The 18,015-nt window shown below is 51.6% G+C and overlaps 1 protein-coding gene across 4 annotated transcripts in view; it reads right to left on the reverse strand.

Annotated features, from left to right (window-relative positions):
* The window catches only part of LOC119396304 (methylcytosine dioxygenase TET3), a 196,919-nt gene that overhangs the window by 99,073 nt on the left and 79,831 nt on the right, over window positions 1-18,015 (reverse strand). For 3 of the 4 annotated variants that reach the window (XM_049415909.1, XM_037663481.2, XM_037663464.2), the window contains exon 2: window positions 13,537-14,483. In XM_049415909.1, coding sequence (XP_049271866.1) covers window positions 13,537-14,463 — 927 coding nt within the window. In that variant the 5' untranslated portion in view covers window positions 14,464-14,483. Of the gene's footprint in view, window positions 1-13,536; window positions 14,484-15,669; window positions 15,764-18,015 lie in introns of those variants that run through there. The other variant, XM_049415912.1, reaches the window with a different exon arrangement.

Below are 18,015 nucleotides of genomic sequence, written 5' to 3' on the forward strand. Positions count from 1 at the left end.
CTGTCGTTGCTTGGCGGGGGGGAACCCCAGACCCGCGGTAGGGTTAATACCGCGTGCGGACGCCCCCGCCACCGAGAGAACGGTTCGTCCCGATCGATTTATTCCCTTTTTATTTTACTTACATATTTATTTCTACCTCGCATTCTTCTTTCTTCCTCGCAGTAAGCGTTTCACATGTGTGCACGGCCACCCTTCAGTCAGCGATAAAAAGAAAGTGCGCCCCCACTCTGGGTGCTGCCGACAGTTTCGGTTTCCAAACGGCCGTGGCGGCGCCGACTCTAATGAACACTCGAGAGAACTGCCACTCCCCGGCCGCTCCGCACAAAACGACCGCCTAGAGATGCGAGCCGCTGAAGAAACAAAAAAAAAGGGGGAAAAACGGGACTGCCGGCAATAGCTAACCTCTCCCCGCAACTAACTCGCCGCTCGGTTTCTTCTTTCGCCATTTAATCGCTCTACGGATAACCCAATAAGAGGGAGTGGTGAAGCAGCGCGCCGGGGCTGGTAAAAAGTTCACGGGGGAGGGATGTATAGGAAAGCGAGACAGCCGACGCGGAACGTGAGACGGCCGCCGCCTGGGACACGAGGCGTACAACGTGGCGGCGTGTTTTGTAACAAATCCAATTCTTCACTCGTGCAAGGCGGAAAAAAGAAACGTCTCATCATCTACCGGATTACAGATAGACGTGGTTTGTGTTTAAGCGTCCCCTTCTCCTCACCTACGGCTTCACCGCCTTCACAAAGTGATGCAACGGCTGAAAACCAAGAGGTGTGGTGGGGAACCACCACTTTTACCGAAAACCGCTACAACGTTGCTAGCGGCGCGTTTTCGCGCGGCATGGAATTGAGGGATATGTATATACGAATTCGAACGCCTCACCAAGCGCGCGAGGATCATCAGACGTACAGCCTAAAAACACCATCCTCGCGGACACGGGTGTCAAAGTGAAAGCGCCTAAAGCGAAGCAAGAGACACTTGCGTACCCGCACATCATAGGAGTTATAGCCTCAAAATAATCCAAAACTTGCGCGCGGCGTCTACGGACTGCAACGCGAGTTGAAGCCGATGACTGTGTCCCTGCTAAGAGAAGAAAAAGAGATGCAAGGAGACGCATGTTTCTCAGGGCCCGTTCTTTGACTCAAGCGTCCTTCGAAGGGCGCGAAAAATCATCATGCTCGACAGCCATGTACGCCAACGACGCGTTTCTCCGATAAATAGGGAAGCAAGGGCATCCATTTTGGTTCCGTCTCGTCCGCGCGAAACACGGCTCGTGCGTTTTTGCAGAGCTACAGAGAACGTTTCGTTTGAGTTTAAGAATATACTCGCGCGGAGGCCAAGCGTTTCTGGTAATGGCTGCAGCAGACGCGAGCTTGCATATCAGTACGTGTGGCTTAATCAAGGTCGTCATTAAGTAGCAAAAAGAAAAGAAAAACGCGCTTGAAATGGAACGAGATCCACAGGGTCTTCGGAGCATGTCCCAATCATGAAGAGAACGACGAAGGAAAGGGGACCGATGAGGGTGCGTAGGCTTTCTGCATGGAGACAGGGAGTGTGTGCAAGCAAGATCGAAAAAAAAAAAAGACGGCAACGCCCCGCGACGCCACGGGGTCCAACCCCAGGGCGATGTCGCTTGTCGTAATGAAGACCAATTTTCATGCTCCCCCCGAGTTCGTTCTGAACGGTACAACGCTTCTTCGAAAATGCAAGCGACGGCTGGCTAGAAATGACTAGGAGACAGAGGGAGAGAGAGAAACCTCATCGGCGGCTGCATGGTAAAAAAAACGACAACGGGGCGCGAACAACAGCAATGTAACAACTCACGGGCATTAAATGACTGTGGAGAAGCTTCGCAGAACTTTTGAGACCCGCGACCAACACGTATGACGTGCAAAGCGCTTCTTACAGCCGCACACACACACAAAAAAAAATAATATTAATAAGGCAGCTTCGCACTAGCGGTGTCAAGCCTGAAGGAAGTGCGGAGCTGGGTGGCCTGCTTTGTTTCTCTTTAGCTTTTCTCTCTCTCTTCCCCTCTTCCTTTTCGGTCTTTTTTTTCTCTGTTTATTTCTATTTCTTTCTCTCTCTCTCTCTATTTCTTTTTCTTTATATCTTTCCCTTTCCTCCCTTTCTCTATTTCTCGCATTGTTCCTTTCTTTCGTTCTATCTATTTCTACCATTCTCATTCTTTCTATGCTATGATTTACTCTCTCCCCTCCTCCTTCCCTCCTCGCCCTCACTTCCCTTTCCCACACCCTTGCTATACTATACTCTTCAAGGCTATGATATGCTCTACTAGCGTGCCTGGATAGCCGAGCAGTTATGACGCTCGTCTTCCGATCGTGGTTACGCGGGTGCGAATCCCGCCTGGCCAAGAAACTTTCTTTCTCTTTCTTTTTTTGTATCGTTATTTCTCTCTCTGTGTACTCGTCCTTTCGCCCAAGAGAGTCCACGCCGGACGAATCGGCGCACGTGTTCCGGGAGCGAAGCAGAAGAGGACGAAGAGAGCGCGTGCCGGTTCATGATGATGATCATTTCTGTTCACCCGTCGCGGACCAATCGGCTCGGCTTAAACGGCTCCGCACTTAAACAAAAAATAATAGAAGAAGAAGACGTCTACCCTGTCACAGACACGCGTATACCAGCAAACGCGAGATGCAAAGAAAATAAAAACGCTATTTTAACGGAGTTGGTTTGACTCGGTTGTGATCTAAAGGAATGTACCGAAAGCTGCCGAGTACAGAGTAGGTCAGACTTATACTCCAACCGTCAGGAAGGAATGAGTGAAACGGTACAGCTGTCCACACACGCGCCTTCCTTGACGGCAAGGCGGCAGCTTTCGCGACTGCTTTGAAACGCCGAGCAATTGTCACTTTATTAACGACGCGGCTTCTCCGATCACTCCCTCTGTGCGTCGCGGGAGGTGGGCGCGGCATCTGAAGGCAGTGAAAAAAATCCGTCGCAAGGAGGGGGTGGGCTGTCGCCTGCTCTGTCTGTGATTTCATATTGCTACGTACCTGTGGCATCGCGGTCTACAAGACGAAGAAAAGGACGACAACAAGATATACTGGCGCGAGCTGTTCCTATCGGCAGCGCTGCTCGCTTAACCAGTTGTAAATACATCTATTCCTATTTCTTCGAGTCTGCGTATTTCCCGTAACAGTATTGATGCCTATGCATGTTTATAACCCCAAACGCGAGTTTGGGGTTATAATAGAAGCATGCAACGCTCATCACCTTTTTTTTTTTTTTAAAGTATGCAAACTCGCACGGAACCTGTAGCGTAGTGCAGGAGCGTCCACACGACAACAAAACGTTTCCAGCCACCTAACCTCCCCCCGCCCCCTCATACTTCCCGATTCAACAACAAAACTACGCACGTTCGACGACGTAGAATACCTGCGCGCTATGTCACAACTTGCGTGCGAGTTTGCATACACATTGTTCTTTTCTGTGGTTTTTCTCTGGGAAATTAAAGAGAGGAAAAGAAACCGTTTCAGTTAAAACTCCAAACCCCGAAACATAGATTCGTTTGTCGTTAGAAAAAAAAAATCGACTCTATACGCGCGTTCATCGAAATGGTACATGTTACTCTCTACAGATACACGTTACGAGCGTTCACAGGATTCAGTCACACAATGCGCACTCAACTGCGGTGCAGCAATTATCGAGCGTGCTCTGAAGCCAAATAGGACGCGGAAGCTAATTTCGCGCGCAAGTACAAAATCGCGCCTTGAGCGGCAAGGTAAATAGATGGACGCTACTCCTGCGATGAACGGAAGTAGCAACGTTTGGGCTCATCGTGGGCATTATAGGCCATCATGAGGAACCGGTGGAGCGTACTCGGAGGAAAGAGACCACATGCTGGTAACGCAGACAAAAGCGAGGGAGGGGTAGGCAAGCAGCAAAGTACGGCCTGGGCCCGTCCGGCGTGTGCGCACGCATGCGCGAGCGCGCTAACGCACGCGCCGCCTCCTATTGAGCTCCCGCCGCTGCGAAGGGACAGATGGCCGCCAGAAGGCGCTCGCCGCTGCAGAGGGAAACGAGAGCACCAGAAAGCGGAGAAATAAAATAAAAAGGAAGGGAAACGCGGGCTTAGCCGCACATCTGGACTCATCACAAGCGAAGAAGAAACGGTCCCGCCGCCGCAACGGGACGACGAAGAAGCTCAGCGACTACTACGGGAAACTGGACCTGCCTGGCGCGTACGCACACAGCGCCGGTCTCCTCCCGCAGGGACGAAACGGAACAACTTCGGTGCCTTGTCCGTCTCGGAGCATGTTCTGTCGCATTCGTGTTGACGACGTGCAAGAAGCAAGGCGCCTGCCCGCCGCTGCTGCCTGTTCTGACGCGAGACGTTGATCGAATGCGAGCTTGCGCAGGCAGCTGCTACTGGAATTACCAAGAGCCGCACAGGAAGAGAAAACAAACAAACAAAAAACAGCAGGCTAGCGTCACTACACCGGACTCGACACAAACCTGCCAGCGAGCCAGGAAGTCTGCTCTCCGGTTTGTCGAACAAAGTCCGGCAGCTGCATGCTAAACCACGAAAAGTTACGCAAGAGCCGCCGACCGAACACACGCATTTCCTCACTTCACGCCCGATAGCTGAGATAAATTCGCGAGCCATTCCTTCGCCTGCCTTTCTGGTAAATCTTTAGTCGAGTCAACTTCTCAGATCGCACCACTCACACTACGTTCTTATTTGCATGAGCGCTATTTCTCTTTATTCGTGTTAGTATGTAAGCGTTCCTGGAAATGTGGCATTCGCGCACGTCCGTGTGTACGTGAACAGTTCTTTGTTTGCCGACGCGCTCTCTAAAGCTCACATTTTACATCCTTCCTCTCGAACTAACCGTAGTACGGGACAGTAAGTGGCACCACTCCTGAAGCAAGACACTAAACTCGCGCGAACCAGTTCTGGAAGAGCCGCGACACTTAATAGACTTTCGAGTGAACATAACAACGTTCTCGCACAGCATTGCCGCTACCAGACTTGTCCCAGCAGCTGCGCTTGCGCAGTTCGCGTCAGGACACCACGATGAGCGCAAACGGTAAAGCATTAGAAGGAAGCTATATTCTAGGGGCTCCAACTCGCCGCCACAATTTTTGTTTAGCGGCAGCAGGATTAAGCGCAGTAAACGGACCTCACCAAGGGAAAACAGCGACGAGAAATGGCTCGATTAAAACGGGCCGCCCAGATGCAAATCTCTTGCCCTGCGCAAGCACACGCCCCTGGTTCCCCACAAGAGGCATCGCTCTCTCTCTTCGACCCTTCGACGGGGGTAGGGCAGCAGGAGAAGCGGCGAAAAAGTCGAGCATTGTTCGCCCGGCCAGCGCGAGCGAGCGAACCTCCCCCGACTTCTCGGAAAAAGAACCCGAGGCAGCAATTTGCCGGGGATAAGCAGCAGCGGCGAGATATCAAACGGTCGGGAAGAGATTCGCATATCCGCCTCTTGCCCCCCTCGACGCTTTTGCTCTCTCTTCCAAAAAGGGAGTCGTGAAAATGGCCTGCCACCCTTTCGCATTCTCAGCATTATCCCTTCGCAGCGTTTCTTCCGGTCCTACGTAATTCGCAGTTCTGTCATTATAACTTTTCCCGGCTAGTATTTCTTTTCTTTTTTTATAATGTTTCTTGGAATCTGCTGTTTGCGTATCTGATCTAAGTGACTGCATTCGTTACTGACATCGGAAAGAAAAAGACGCAGAGTGAGTTATATGCTTTTTTCGCGAACGCAATGTCAGCAGTGTGTCGAAGGCGAGACAGCAGCGACGGCAGCGACGGTGTCTTTGTTTGCTTCTTTTTTTCGACACGACAACGGGCGATTAGAAACAAACACGGTTACGTCGTCGAGTGAGTCCACCGACTGCACCTAACCCTGAATGCAGTAGTCGTTGCACTGCCGACCGCGCGAGACACTTTTTTTTTTTTTTTCATTCGACCGCCAAAGCTCGTCGACTTCCAAACGTCGTCGTTCATTCGCCGCTGCGCCTCTTCCGTTCGACGGCAACCGAAGTGAGACGGTCACGCTCCTGCGCGAAAACGCTGTAGACGGAACAATAACCTGCCGTCGACGACGACAACAGACCATGCTGCGCGGAAACCTTGCTTAACAAGGCAGCACGCGTTCCACGAGAGGATACGAGGAAAGACAACGCGCTGAAATGCGCTCCCTGACACGGCGTTTTAAGCAAGACGAATCAACGAGAACGTGTTTCTCAAGCACACGCCTTTCGAGGACAAAATGTGAACTGGTCAACTGAAAAGACAAAAATATACACAGACGCGCCTGTCATAACTGAAACTCCCGGAATTTCTCCTGCTACCGCGGAAGTATCGCAGACGTACACGTCAAGAGGTAATGGGGGTACGAACTGTTGTTGCGTGTTCCCCCCCTTTAATGGCGCTACGATCGTTCCCCTATAGACGAATTCTACCGGACATACGTCACGAAAATGCGGTGGCGCTGTCGTCGGGCGTTTAGTTTCGCGCGGTAGGCAAAAGCCGCCGTGCCTACCGCAGTTGCTGCTGTGTTTTCGCTGGTGCGTGCGCTGTTTGTCGTCGTGTAAAGAAGAAAAAACAGTGTAACGACGAGCAGTGCCACAGTTATTTGCGCAGGAAGGCACGAGAAGGATGGAATAAGCTTTTTTTTTTTCATTAGCTGTTTACGAAGACCGTCGCAAGAAATTAGCGGCAGCTGTAAAACGCGAAAGCTTGTCTCCGACGCCGGCTCATCGGTTATGTTTTCGGGCGGCTTACCCAGCAGAAAGGATTGGCTTAGTGAAGCGTTTGTCATTGTAATGTGCAGCACCGCATTTCTTGGCATAAGCCTTTTGTGGAGGCATAGCGAGCACGTTCACCTCAAAGCACGTTAACGTTGTGGAGAGCATTGTCATATGCGGAGAATTCTTCACGGTTGCCATTGTTGATATCTTTTTCCATTGTTGATATAAGTCTTAAACGCGCCAAAAGGATTTCGTTGTACTCGCGTGAACTAAAGTGCGGCTCGGTCATGGCGCATGTTTCTTTCTGCTTGGGCACGGTTCATTAACGCACAGCCGCGACTTCGACTATGCTTTTCCAAATCTTATGCGGCTGCGATGAGACACCTGACAAAAGTGTATCGTGTAAGGCTGTTCTGGCAGCAGTGCGCTTCACGATATGTCCATGTCTGTCAGAATTCACAGAAAAACAACACTCGGGAAACTTGCCGAGTCTGTTTACGGGCTGTACGCATTGCGCGGTCTCGACTTGAGCGTACGGACGGAGCCGCGGCCCGCGGTGGGCAGACCTGACAGGTACGTAACCACCTTGTCCACATGGTATGGTTGATGCATCATCGCAAGCGTGTCACGGATGAAAGTGTCGCCGAGATCGCCGTTGCATTAGTTAACAAATAAAACGTACACGTGTGACCTAGACTGTCGCAACGGCGATGATCATTCGCAAATGAGTCACCTTCCCGCCGTCAAGATACCTCATGTTTCTATGAGGTTCTCAGAGCAAGAGCAGCACGTCAACATGATGTTCATTTCAGAGTCCCTCTTACAGCCATTGAAACTTCCTCTGTTGCGGCCGGCGCTTGCGCTTGTAAGCATGCGGGAGGCGCCCCGACGCGCGGTGCTCGGAGGCAGCTTTTGCACCTGCTGCGCCAGTTGTCACGTGATCATAGAGGGCACTAGCGCGCTTCAAGCTGGACCGGCTGGGCGGAGCCTGCGCGCCGTGACGTCGCTACAAGGGCGCCAAATATATCGACGGCGCCTACCGCTGTTTACAAACATGGAGTAGGTCTATATAGACGTATACCAGTAGAATAACTGGTTAGTAAACGGATTTGCATAATCTTCGAACGTGGAGCTTCTAACACTCTCGTGACGTTAGTTGTAACGCTTAATCGTTCAACTTTCCAAGCACATTTCTTTTTTCTGGACACCGAAAAATCCACATGCGTACACCATTGCGAATACCTGCATATTGTGATGGAATATCTCGTTGGAAATGAAAAATTTGCAAAGTCACAAAGCCGTTCGAAGCCAATCGAAGTACAAACAAGCTTATGTTTAGAGAGCCGGTCGCTATTCATGCTGTATCTGAACCGCCAGTACTAGCTGCTTACATAGACTCGGGTGTGTTATCTTGCGTCCGTGACGGTTTTTGCGCTGGTCTTCAAATATGTTCCAGCTTACAAAGACCTCTGTAGAGGAGGAGTTTGCTCCAGTACTTCTCTTGTAGGAAACTGTATGACGACACCGACCGCTGGCGCACCCAGACGTCGAGAGAACACGCGGCTACGGCCGCCGCGCCAAGAAGTCTTTCAAGACAGGCAGCCAGGCGACACACACACACATACGCACATTGCCGGTGCGCAGCGGAGCCGCAATAACCGAGCCGCGCGCCAAGTCTATTTTTACAAGCAGGACCAAAAGGGAGGAGAAAACACCGCCGCGCCCCAGCGAAAGACGCCGTTGCGTTTGCGCCACTGGTGAAAAAGCGATCAAAAGCGCTCGACGCGCTTTTTTGTTTTGTTATTTAAAAAAAGATGCACGTGCGTGTCGTGTTGTTTCATCCTAATACAACCCCTGCAACACGCCGGGCACAGAGTCCGCAATAGCATCTTTCCAAATCTCTCCACTGCGGGACTCGGGGAGCGAGAAAGGCAAAAAAAAAAAAAAAAAAAAGCAGCGGTACCTCACATTCTCGAAGTACTTCTACACTGATGTCACACCTGGCGCACATGCGTCAGGAGCGCTATACTATACCCCCAAGAGAGTTCTTGACGCTGATTATCCTTTTTTTTTCGTCTATTCTTACGAGGCCTAGACGAAATGCATGCATTGCAAGAATTGTTTCTGCAAACCCTTTCGGGGACATACACAAACACACACACAGAGATAGAGAGAGAAAAAATAAAATAAAAAGTAATGTACGCACTGTACAGCTCGAGAGCTGTTGCGCGAAAAAAGAAAACGTGCTTGATCCTGTACGCACGACCAGTTTAAGAAAACGGCAGTGAATCGTGAACAGCGAAAAGTGTGTTATGACTAAAGGTACCACATCCGCAGTTAAAATTAGGGCATCTTCTTAGGCAAGAGCAAAGTCGTTCCGTTCGGCGGAACGCTAAATATACGTTTCTCACAAGTCGGTTCGAACGTAAAGCAGTAAAACAAAAGTGATGCGCGATTCATTACCCTCGCTCCCAAAGTTGATCGTCTGTTCAGCATCGTGCCGGAAATCATACCTGCCCGTCGCATTCGGTGGGAACACGAGATCGTACGCCTGTGAGAAACTTTCGGTCGGGAGGGGGGTATCTCTTTTGTTTAACGGTTGAGCCGAACCATAATGATGACTCGAGAAACGAGTTTTTCCATTCAATCGGGGCACCCCGGTTCACAGAACAGAAACTCATTCAAACCGAATATGCCAAAGAAGCTTCGGCGCTCAGCGAAGGCTCGGACCAGGTTCAGACTTCGAACGCGTAACCTATATAAGTCCTGGACTTGTTATTCCCCGACAATCGTGTTAATCGGGCCGCGCCAGCGGTTGAGCCGCAACTTATGTCGAGCACGGTCTTATCGAGCGTGCTCGATAGTAGCGACGGCTCGCCCAACCGGTTATGCATGCAGCTGCTGCCGCGGAAGAGCGGAGGTCACTAAAGATTACCAAGCTTCCGTCTCAACGTTCCACGGCAGCGCGCGCTATTGCAGATCAAAGGGAACCGCATAATGCGACTGCAGCTGGTTTCATTTTACACGGCGATTCGAGACTGTGCGCCCATAGATTACTTGACGACACCATGCGCTGTAGTTTCAAATTCAGGAAACCGAGCTCAAAGATCCCTTCATTTCGCGCTACCACGCAGCGTCTTATCACTCTACAGACAGTGCAGAAAAAGAGTGTGAAGAATTGCGCAGCTTACGAGGGTAAGCTGCCACTGCGCATTCGCTCTAATTCTAGAGTGCCGGCTGCATTATCTGCCGCTTATGAAACTCCCCCTATGCATGGTCTTAAGTAGCGCTACTGAGCGACGCAAGAACGAAGCGCTAAAATTTTCAACTGAAGTTTAGCGCGAAAACAACAAGCTTGAGTACAAAAACCAACCAGCCCTATTTTAAGATTTTCAAAGGGCTCCAACCAAAAATGGGTTTATTTCCCGACGTTTCGGAATCAACTCAATTCCTTCTTCAGGGGGAGTGACAGCGGAGGTGTCAAGGTGCAACTCTTAAAGGGACACTAAAGAGCAAAACGATTTTTCTCGCATTAGTAAAGCAGTCTTCCACGATACCAAAAACACACGCTTGCTGCGAGAAGACGCTTAATAAGCGAGAAATCGCGCAAAAAGAAAATACAGGTGGCGTCGCCACCTTGAAATTCCCGCACCATTTGCCGTGACGTCACATATTTTTGACGGCGCCTGCTTGGGCCTACGTAGTTCCTAATCGGTTAAATCGAAGTACATTGTCCTCTGAGGCGGCCAGAGACTAGACATAACGAGTTTGTGGAAATTTCGTCGAGCCAGTGGCGCCAAAATACGTTAAATGCTCTTTGAAATATTTTACGTCACGAATTACAAAGTTCTGCGCGAAATTTAAAAATGAAACTTTGAACTTGGTTATCTCCTCTAATAATAAACCTATGGTGGTGAAATAAACTGCACAAGAGTTCTCTGAGCACACTTTATCAATCTAAACCAATACATTGTTTCTCTTTAGTGTCCCTTTAACTTCTCTTTCGAACCAGCTGGGCAGAAGGAGGGAAGGCGCGTCTTCTTTGGTGGTGAGAGTGTTGAGGAGGTTGTGGTTGCCGCGGTTGCGTGGGATTGATGGGCTAGGGCCGGCCGGGGACGGTTGTGCTCACTCGCGACTTTGTTTGCATTGGTTTTCTTGCTGTGGTTAGTCCGTGAATGTATACTGACGGCAGGTTTTCCTTGCATCGGTTCAAGTTGCCTTCGGTGTTTTGGATGAACCACGACTCCAGTAACAGCCGTTTTTGTAGGTTAGTTTCTGTTGTTAGGATTTCGGTTTTTTCAAAGTCAATTTATGGTCGGCATCTTCCGAGTGTTCTGCAAGGGGGTTCCGTTGTCTTGAGAACGTCCCGACGTCGTTTTTATGCTGTTTAATACTTTCGGTCAAGTTTTTTGTTTTGCCAATGTATGCGGCCTGGCAGTCGGAACATGTGCTCACTCGCAAACAAAGTCCGAGTGAGCACAACCGTCCCCGGCCGGCCCCAGCCCATCAATCCCACGCAACCGCAGCAACCGCGGCAACCCCAACCCCCTCAACACTCTCACCACTAAAGAAGACGCGCCTTCCCTCCTTCTCCCCAGCTGGTTCGAAAGAGAAGTTAAGAGTTGCACCTCGACACCTCCGCTGTCACTCCCCTGAAGAAGGAATTGAGTTGATTCATAAACGCCGGGAAATAAACCCATTTTTGGTTGGAGCCCTTTGAAAGTCTTAATTAATTAACCCAGCCAGACAGGTAAATCTGTCGAAATGTTCAGCTTTAGCCCGATTTTGCGTTCTGAAGAGCATCAATCGATTATAACACGCAAAGTACCAAGCGTGATCTTTTCTAAGAGGCTGCGGCCAGGTTGGTCTAAAATCCCACCCTTGACAAGCACAATTCAGACTGCAACACTGTAGTGCAGGATGTGTGGGCAGTATTCGGTACTGTCTATACCGTACACGTCGGGAACAAATAGACGACGCAGCGCCGTTAACTACGCGTTCTCTATCCGCGGCTGTGTAGATACGTAACCGGAAGTTTTTCAGAGGCTGGTCATGTGCTGGCCCTGGCAGTAAACGCAATGTTTAGGAAATATCCGGCTGCAATGGCCCAGCGCGCAGCCGCCGGGTCTGGGCCGAGACTCGTCTGTCGGTTCTCTCCCTTCCCTTTACTCCTCTCCTTTTCCTGGCAGACACTCGTCTGTGCGAGGAAGAAGGATCTTCGCACAATGCGCGACGCGCGCGCACACACACACATCCGGGCAACCGAGCTCGAAGAGACCGGAAACGGGCGCCATATGCTCCGCAAAGTGGCGGTTTTGTTCGCGCCGCTGTGGTTCCATTAGTTACACACGGCGAGCAACGTGGGCCACGGCCGACGACGATGATCAATAACGGACCCATTATAAAAAAAGATCGAAAAAAAAAGTTGCCAGTCTCGCGTCTGCGCTGCACGAGCACGCCGTAATGACATGAGCTGCAGGCCCGCCTGATTGATATTATCTGCCCATTCAAGCCTAACCTCCCCAAAAAAAGGAAACTTGCGGTGAAGAAATGAGCACACCTCTATCTATTTACTTTGCCGCGATAGCAGGAAAAGACCGACGAAACGTTATAAAAGACGCGCTCCAAAAACAACAACTAAAAAAAATAAAATAAAAATAGTAGTCGCTCTGAAAACTTAGGAGAGAAAGAGGACGAAAGACGCTCGAGTGCGTACGCGCATACTACACATCCCGGCAGTCCCTCTCCGCTCTGGAGAACAGCTGGGGCGCATTGCTCATGCAAGGAAGGAAGGTTAAATAAATAAAAAAAAAAGCGGATCTGACGTCACTGCTTCTTTTGTGCTTTACGGGCGCCCTCTATTACGCTTCTTGTCACGGCATGAATAATGCACATACACAAAGCACCTCTCCCCGAGACACGACGACTATCGCGGTGGCCGAAACGAGAAAAATAGGAGGGCAGCAGCTCGGAAATGTCCGCGAGTAGTGCCGATTTCTTTTTTGTATTTTTGTTTGTTTCGTTTTTTTTTTTCCTCAATCCTGAAAAGCCGTTACAGCAAGATGGTCAGTCGGCTTCAGTTTCGAATTTCTGCCAGTACCCCGTATTCGTAGCCTATATGGCGCAATATACTGAATTAGCTTCGCGTTTGGAGCATACGCACTGGAAACACTTTGCAGCACTACGATGAAAAATCCTTGGAACACGGGGTATCGCTGTAGCCAGTGTTTCGGCAAGCGGGCTTTTCTTAAAGGCTGCAATTGACGAGGCCGCTTGTCGAAACGTTGATTCCAGCGACACCCCGTATTCTAGGGATTTTTGCCTCGTTTCAAGATACCATCTTTCCCTGAACTTCTCACTTATTTGCAACACTACGGTTGATTTAGTCGCGATGCCGAGAGCCTCGGACAGACGCTGTTTCAATGAGAACATCGTTAGCTTACAATCTCCTTGTTTTCGATCGATAATTTTTTCAAGCGGTGTACAGTTTCTTGTAATTACGCGCTTACACCCGTATCCGCTCATGAGCTGTAAACACCGCGCAGAATTCTGCATATTTTGCGCCGCATTGTTCCGAAAGCATGTTTTCTTTTTTTTTTTTTCTCAAGGGATAGGTCTTGCAGGCCCTCGGGGCAAGAAACTGAGCAGAGGCCCCGTCGTAAAACGTTGGGCGCCGCTCGAGGATTCATCGTCGTTCCTCGACGAGCGCCCGCCGAGCCATAATATTTACGCAACGCGGGGCTGCTCCTGCGAGATGTGTGCCACGCGGCGGCAGCCAGTAAACCCTCCGGACGATCCAAGAGAGTACTCACTTTCTCCTTTTTGGTCTTGAGCTGATCGCACTTCCGCATCTTGCAGATCTGGTGACTGCGCACACTCCTGCACGGCCCGCACTCGCCGCAGTTATCCTTCTTGAGGCAGCCTGGGCACTCGCCGCAGCGCTTGCGTTTCTTCTTGGTGCCCTTGTCCATGGCGTCCGGCGTGCCCGGCGGCGGGGGCGCCGCCAGGCCGTTGCGCTGGTCTGCCCAGGGCTCGTGCGAGGCGGGCGCCATGGGCTGCAGCAGCGTGTGCCTGGTGGTGGTGGACGACACGGAGGGCACCTGGAAGGACGGCTCTTCGCCGGAGCCCTTGTCGGCCGCGAAGAACACCGCGTGGTGCGGGGGGAAGTCGGCGAAGGGATGATGCTGCATCGGAAACGGCGGCGCCGGGTGCTGCGATGCCATCTTGTCCACGGGTGTGGGCATGCGCTCGCTAGACTGCGAGCTGTCCTGGGAGCCCAGGCCCGGAGAACCGCTGCCCTTGTCCTGGCCGTTGCTGAACGGACGCTGGTCCTTGTCGCCGGGCCGCGCGCCCTCGAAGCCCTCCTGCTCCCAGGGCCGGTAGCCGACGCCGCCGGCGGCGGGCGTGCCGGCCCTCGGCGACGACCCGTCGCCGGGCTTGTCCAGCAGCCGCGCCGTCAGGCCTTCGTCCTTGCCGTCGTCGGGCTCCTTGGGCGCGAAGCCGAAGCCCGGCGGGAAAGGGAAGCACACCTTGTTGAACTGCGACTCGAACTGCGGCGGGGGCGCGAAGGGCCCGAACTCTTGCGGCGCTGCTAGCAGCTGGTACGGTGGTCCGCCCACCATCCAGCTGTCCTGGGCCGTCAGCAGCGCCGGCGGCCCGGGCCCCGGCGCGGGGCCCTGCGGCGGCCCGGGCTCGAAGGGCCCGCCGTGCAGCGCCGTCGTCGGCTGCCGCTCACTCATGGCCAGGCGGGGGGGCGCATCTGCGCAAAACAACGCCATTCGTCACTGCTCTTGCACATCTGCATATTGAACACTACACGCAAGAGACATATTAATAAAGACCCCTTCTCAAGCAGAGATACGAGGCGGCCCATGCAACAGCAAACAGCGCTCGAGTGGACTGGCGCTTACATCGAGCATAATCGTTACCTTTTCTCGATACCCCAGCCGAGGCAGGGAAAATGTGTCATTACATCACCAAAACTTTCACGTCTCGCTCAAAAAGACCGCAGCAGGCGCGCGTAGAGGACAAGACAAGCGCGAGCGCTGGGAGATGCAGCAACGATAGGTGCACGCTAACAACGTAAAATATGCGCAAGAAGGTTTGATGGCTAGTCATAGTACCAGTTGTAATGACTGATTGCCCGAGCTTGAAAAACGTGCTCTCATTAAGAAGAGTAATAATGCGTGTGATAAGGGAAATCGTAGAATCTGACCACATTTACTTACAAACTCTGGGAGGGATGTGTCAGCATGGCCTCCATCACGCTTCCAGATAAAAAACTTGGCATACGTACGCATGAGTACACATTAACCTCTAAATTGGACATTATATATGCGTGGTTCGTGTAAAAGGGCCATCAAAGCCGACCGAAATGTATATTGCCTTCGGAACACCAAGGCGCGTTACCGCATTGGTAGTTAATAATCTTCCGCGGCCTATATAAGATAGACTAATCGAAATTTTCAGGATATACACACTAAGGAACATTTTGATAAAGAGTACATAATAGAGCACCGACACAACATATCTCGCAAAGTAGAGATGCCACGAGGTGAGAGAGAGAGAACAACTTTATTAAAAATAAACGAACCCCAGTCCGGGTCCACTAATAAAAAAAGGCACGAGGTCTGGAAATTTTGTTAATCCCCCTTGAGAAAGTGACGCCCTGCGTTAATTCTGCTTGTTTCCTCGGTCGTACTACATTAGTCCTTTCGGCTGCAAAACGTCTACGTGGTGTCGAATGATATTCGTTTAATTGTCAATTTGCTGTGCTGTTTGTGTGATGTCAGACGTGTTTGATTGTAAGTCACATAAGGCGTGTAACCGGCGCCGTAGCACCTCGAAAGTGCCGTAGCAGGTGCTGAAATAAACAACACGAGAACAGTCGCGTGGCACCACCGGCGAGGCTCGCAATGACAACACAGCGCGGCGGCGTGACTTACCACGTGCCGGTGACCGAGCGAACGAGCAGCCCCTTGCCAGCCTGAAGCTGTTGCCGCCGCAAAGGGGTGGGCTCGCAAAATCGGGCCGATAGAAGGACCGCTGTGTTAGCGACACACGCCGGCAGGGGGGCAACAGGCAGCAGCCAAGAGTGCGTGTGAGAGAGAGAGAAAGCGTGGTGGGGAAGCAGGAGGAGCAGACTGGTGTTAGTTTGTGCCTGGTAAGTACGCGCTTGTAAAACAAAAGCAGTGCCACGCGCGCACACGTGCGGATCGCCTGTGTAGCGTGACGTCACGAATGCAGACACGAACACGGCAGCCGCATTATCACGAGAAGAATATACACTATGCTTTTTCGCCGGTGACCTTTTTTTTTTTTTTCGGCTGATTTCTTATCACTGTTATCGACTTGCATACGTCGCCCTGCGCAACACCACGTGCCCAGTTGCGCTCACTCGCTCTTTTGGTTTAGCGCAGTATCTCGACGTGGTAAGCAAACTCGTGACGGCGGGCCCACAATGTCGTTAATCTCCAACGATCTAAATATAGCTCACGTTCTGGCCCTACGCGTGAATGGGTAGCCTTCATTTGCGTCAGTCGAACTTAAAACGTATTCCTCTCGCACAGGGTTCTGTGTTATTATTTATATTCAGTCATGGCTAGAGAGGGTGATAAATCAGCATTGCAAGTTCGTACAAAGAGCTACCCTTTTTTTTTCCCCTTGGCTAGTAACTGATGCAGCGCAGCAAGATCTCTCTTTGCTGTACCTAGGGTACACGACTAGAAGTGAAAGCGTGTGACGTCATCATCGTGCATAACGCGAGGCATGCATCAAGCAGAAGACAGACAGGTCGTGCACAAATGCGAGTCCGAAGCATCGAGGCACGTGCACATGTTTAAATCAAATGCAGGTAACATGCAAAATATAAAAGAGTGCGCGCTCTGTACTTAAGAGACAAAGAAAGCTTTTGGCTGGGATTACGCAGGCGATACTTTTATGCGAAACCAATCACATATGCGCCTACAACCAGGGCTGCGTAAGGTCTGCAAAACGCGCAATAGTCCGTGCACCACTGATGACACCAAAGTCGGGGCAATGCCGACCCTGCAAGGTGACACAATTTCGAACTGGAAATAATAGGTTCTATTACCTAAACTCGACGCGAGAGGGTCGAGTCAGAAGCACAGCTGACCGCCCCGACGGCGTTTGCATGCATCTTGCAAAGCGGGTTGGACGAGTCCTTGCCTTACAAGCGGGTCAGCTGAACTTCTCTCGACGCTCGTTGAAGTTGGGGAGGGAGGGGTGTCCGACCCGCAACAACGTTTATATGATGCCGCTACACCGGATTCCACCCCGGCGAGCCTTCTCGACTCGGACCTTTATCGCGTTCGCGTACACTTAGCTAACGATCGCATGTCGTTCGAAATGCACGGTTCGCCTGTACCCCCGAACGCAGGCGATGTTTCGCACGAGTGACACTAAATACGTTCGTCATAACGCAGCAGGGAGATCTATATAGGGGTGCGCTTCACATCCACTGCATATTATATAAAGCGTTGAGACATCCAGTCGCCCTCGTGAGATTCGCGGCGACGCCGCCGCAAATCTCATGTGGGCGACTCGCAAGTCCCCCCGTCAGGAGGAAGGCCCTTTTCATTTACCTTTCCACTTACGTGACGCGTCCACTGGAGCGATGACGCTACCGCGGAGCGCACGCGCGAGTATTTAAATCAATTAGTAGTCCGCGCCGCGTGGCGAGGCACGACGCGCAGCAACACACCCACAGAAAAAAAAAAAAAAGAACACACACAAGAAAAAGACAGAACACCCTTCCTTCACACCCAGCCACCACCACCCTAGGCGAGGTGACACGGCACCCATGCGTGTCGCGCACGCGCCCGGCTAACGAGAAAAACGCCCGTAATTCGCGGCTCAACCCGTTTATCGCGCTGTTCTTTATCCTGTGTAGTACAAGCACAGCGCGACTGCGCGCAGGAATGAAAAATTAAAATAATAAAAAAAGAAACACTGCGCGGACGTGGCGGGTAGTGCAGAAGGCGGTTGGGGGGAGGGGGTCTTGTCAAAGGAAACGAGCGACAGAGCGCGCCACGGGAATGCAGATGAGCGCGGCTGCTTCCTTCTTGAAGCGCTGCCAAGGTGAGTGTCCGCACACTACGCAACGCCACCACCCCCTTGGCCTTACGCACAACCCTGCGGCTCCTTGTAGTACACACTCCCGGAGACGACGACTACGCACCGCACTGTACGCGCTGTCGCAATTTGTATTCGCTGCGTGCGCCGCCTTCGCGGCTGCTTGCGGAAAAAAAAAAAAGTGGAGGGTCACCGCA

Source organism: Rhipicephalus sanguineus, chromosome 1 (assembly GCF_013339695.2).
Source record: "Rhipicephalus sanguineus isolate Rsan-2018 chromosome 1, BIME_Rsan_1.4, whole genome shotgun sequence".
Taxonomy (NCBI): domain Eukaryota; kingdom Metazoa; phylum Arthropoda; class Arachnida; order Ixodida; family Ixodidae; genus Rhipicephalus; species Rhipicephalus sanguineus.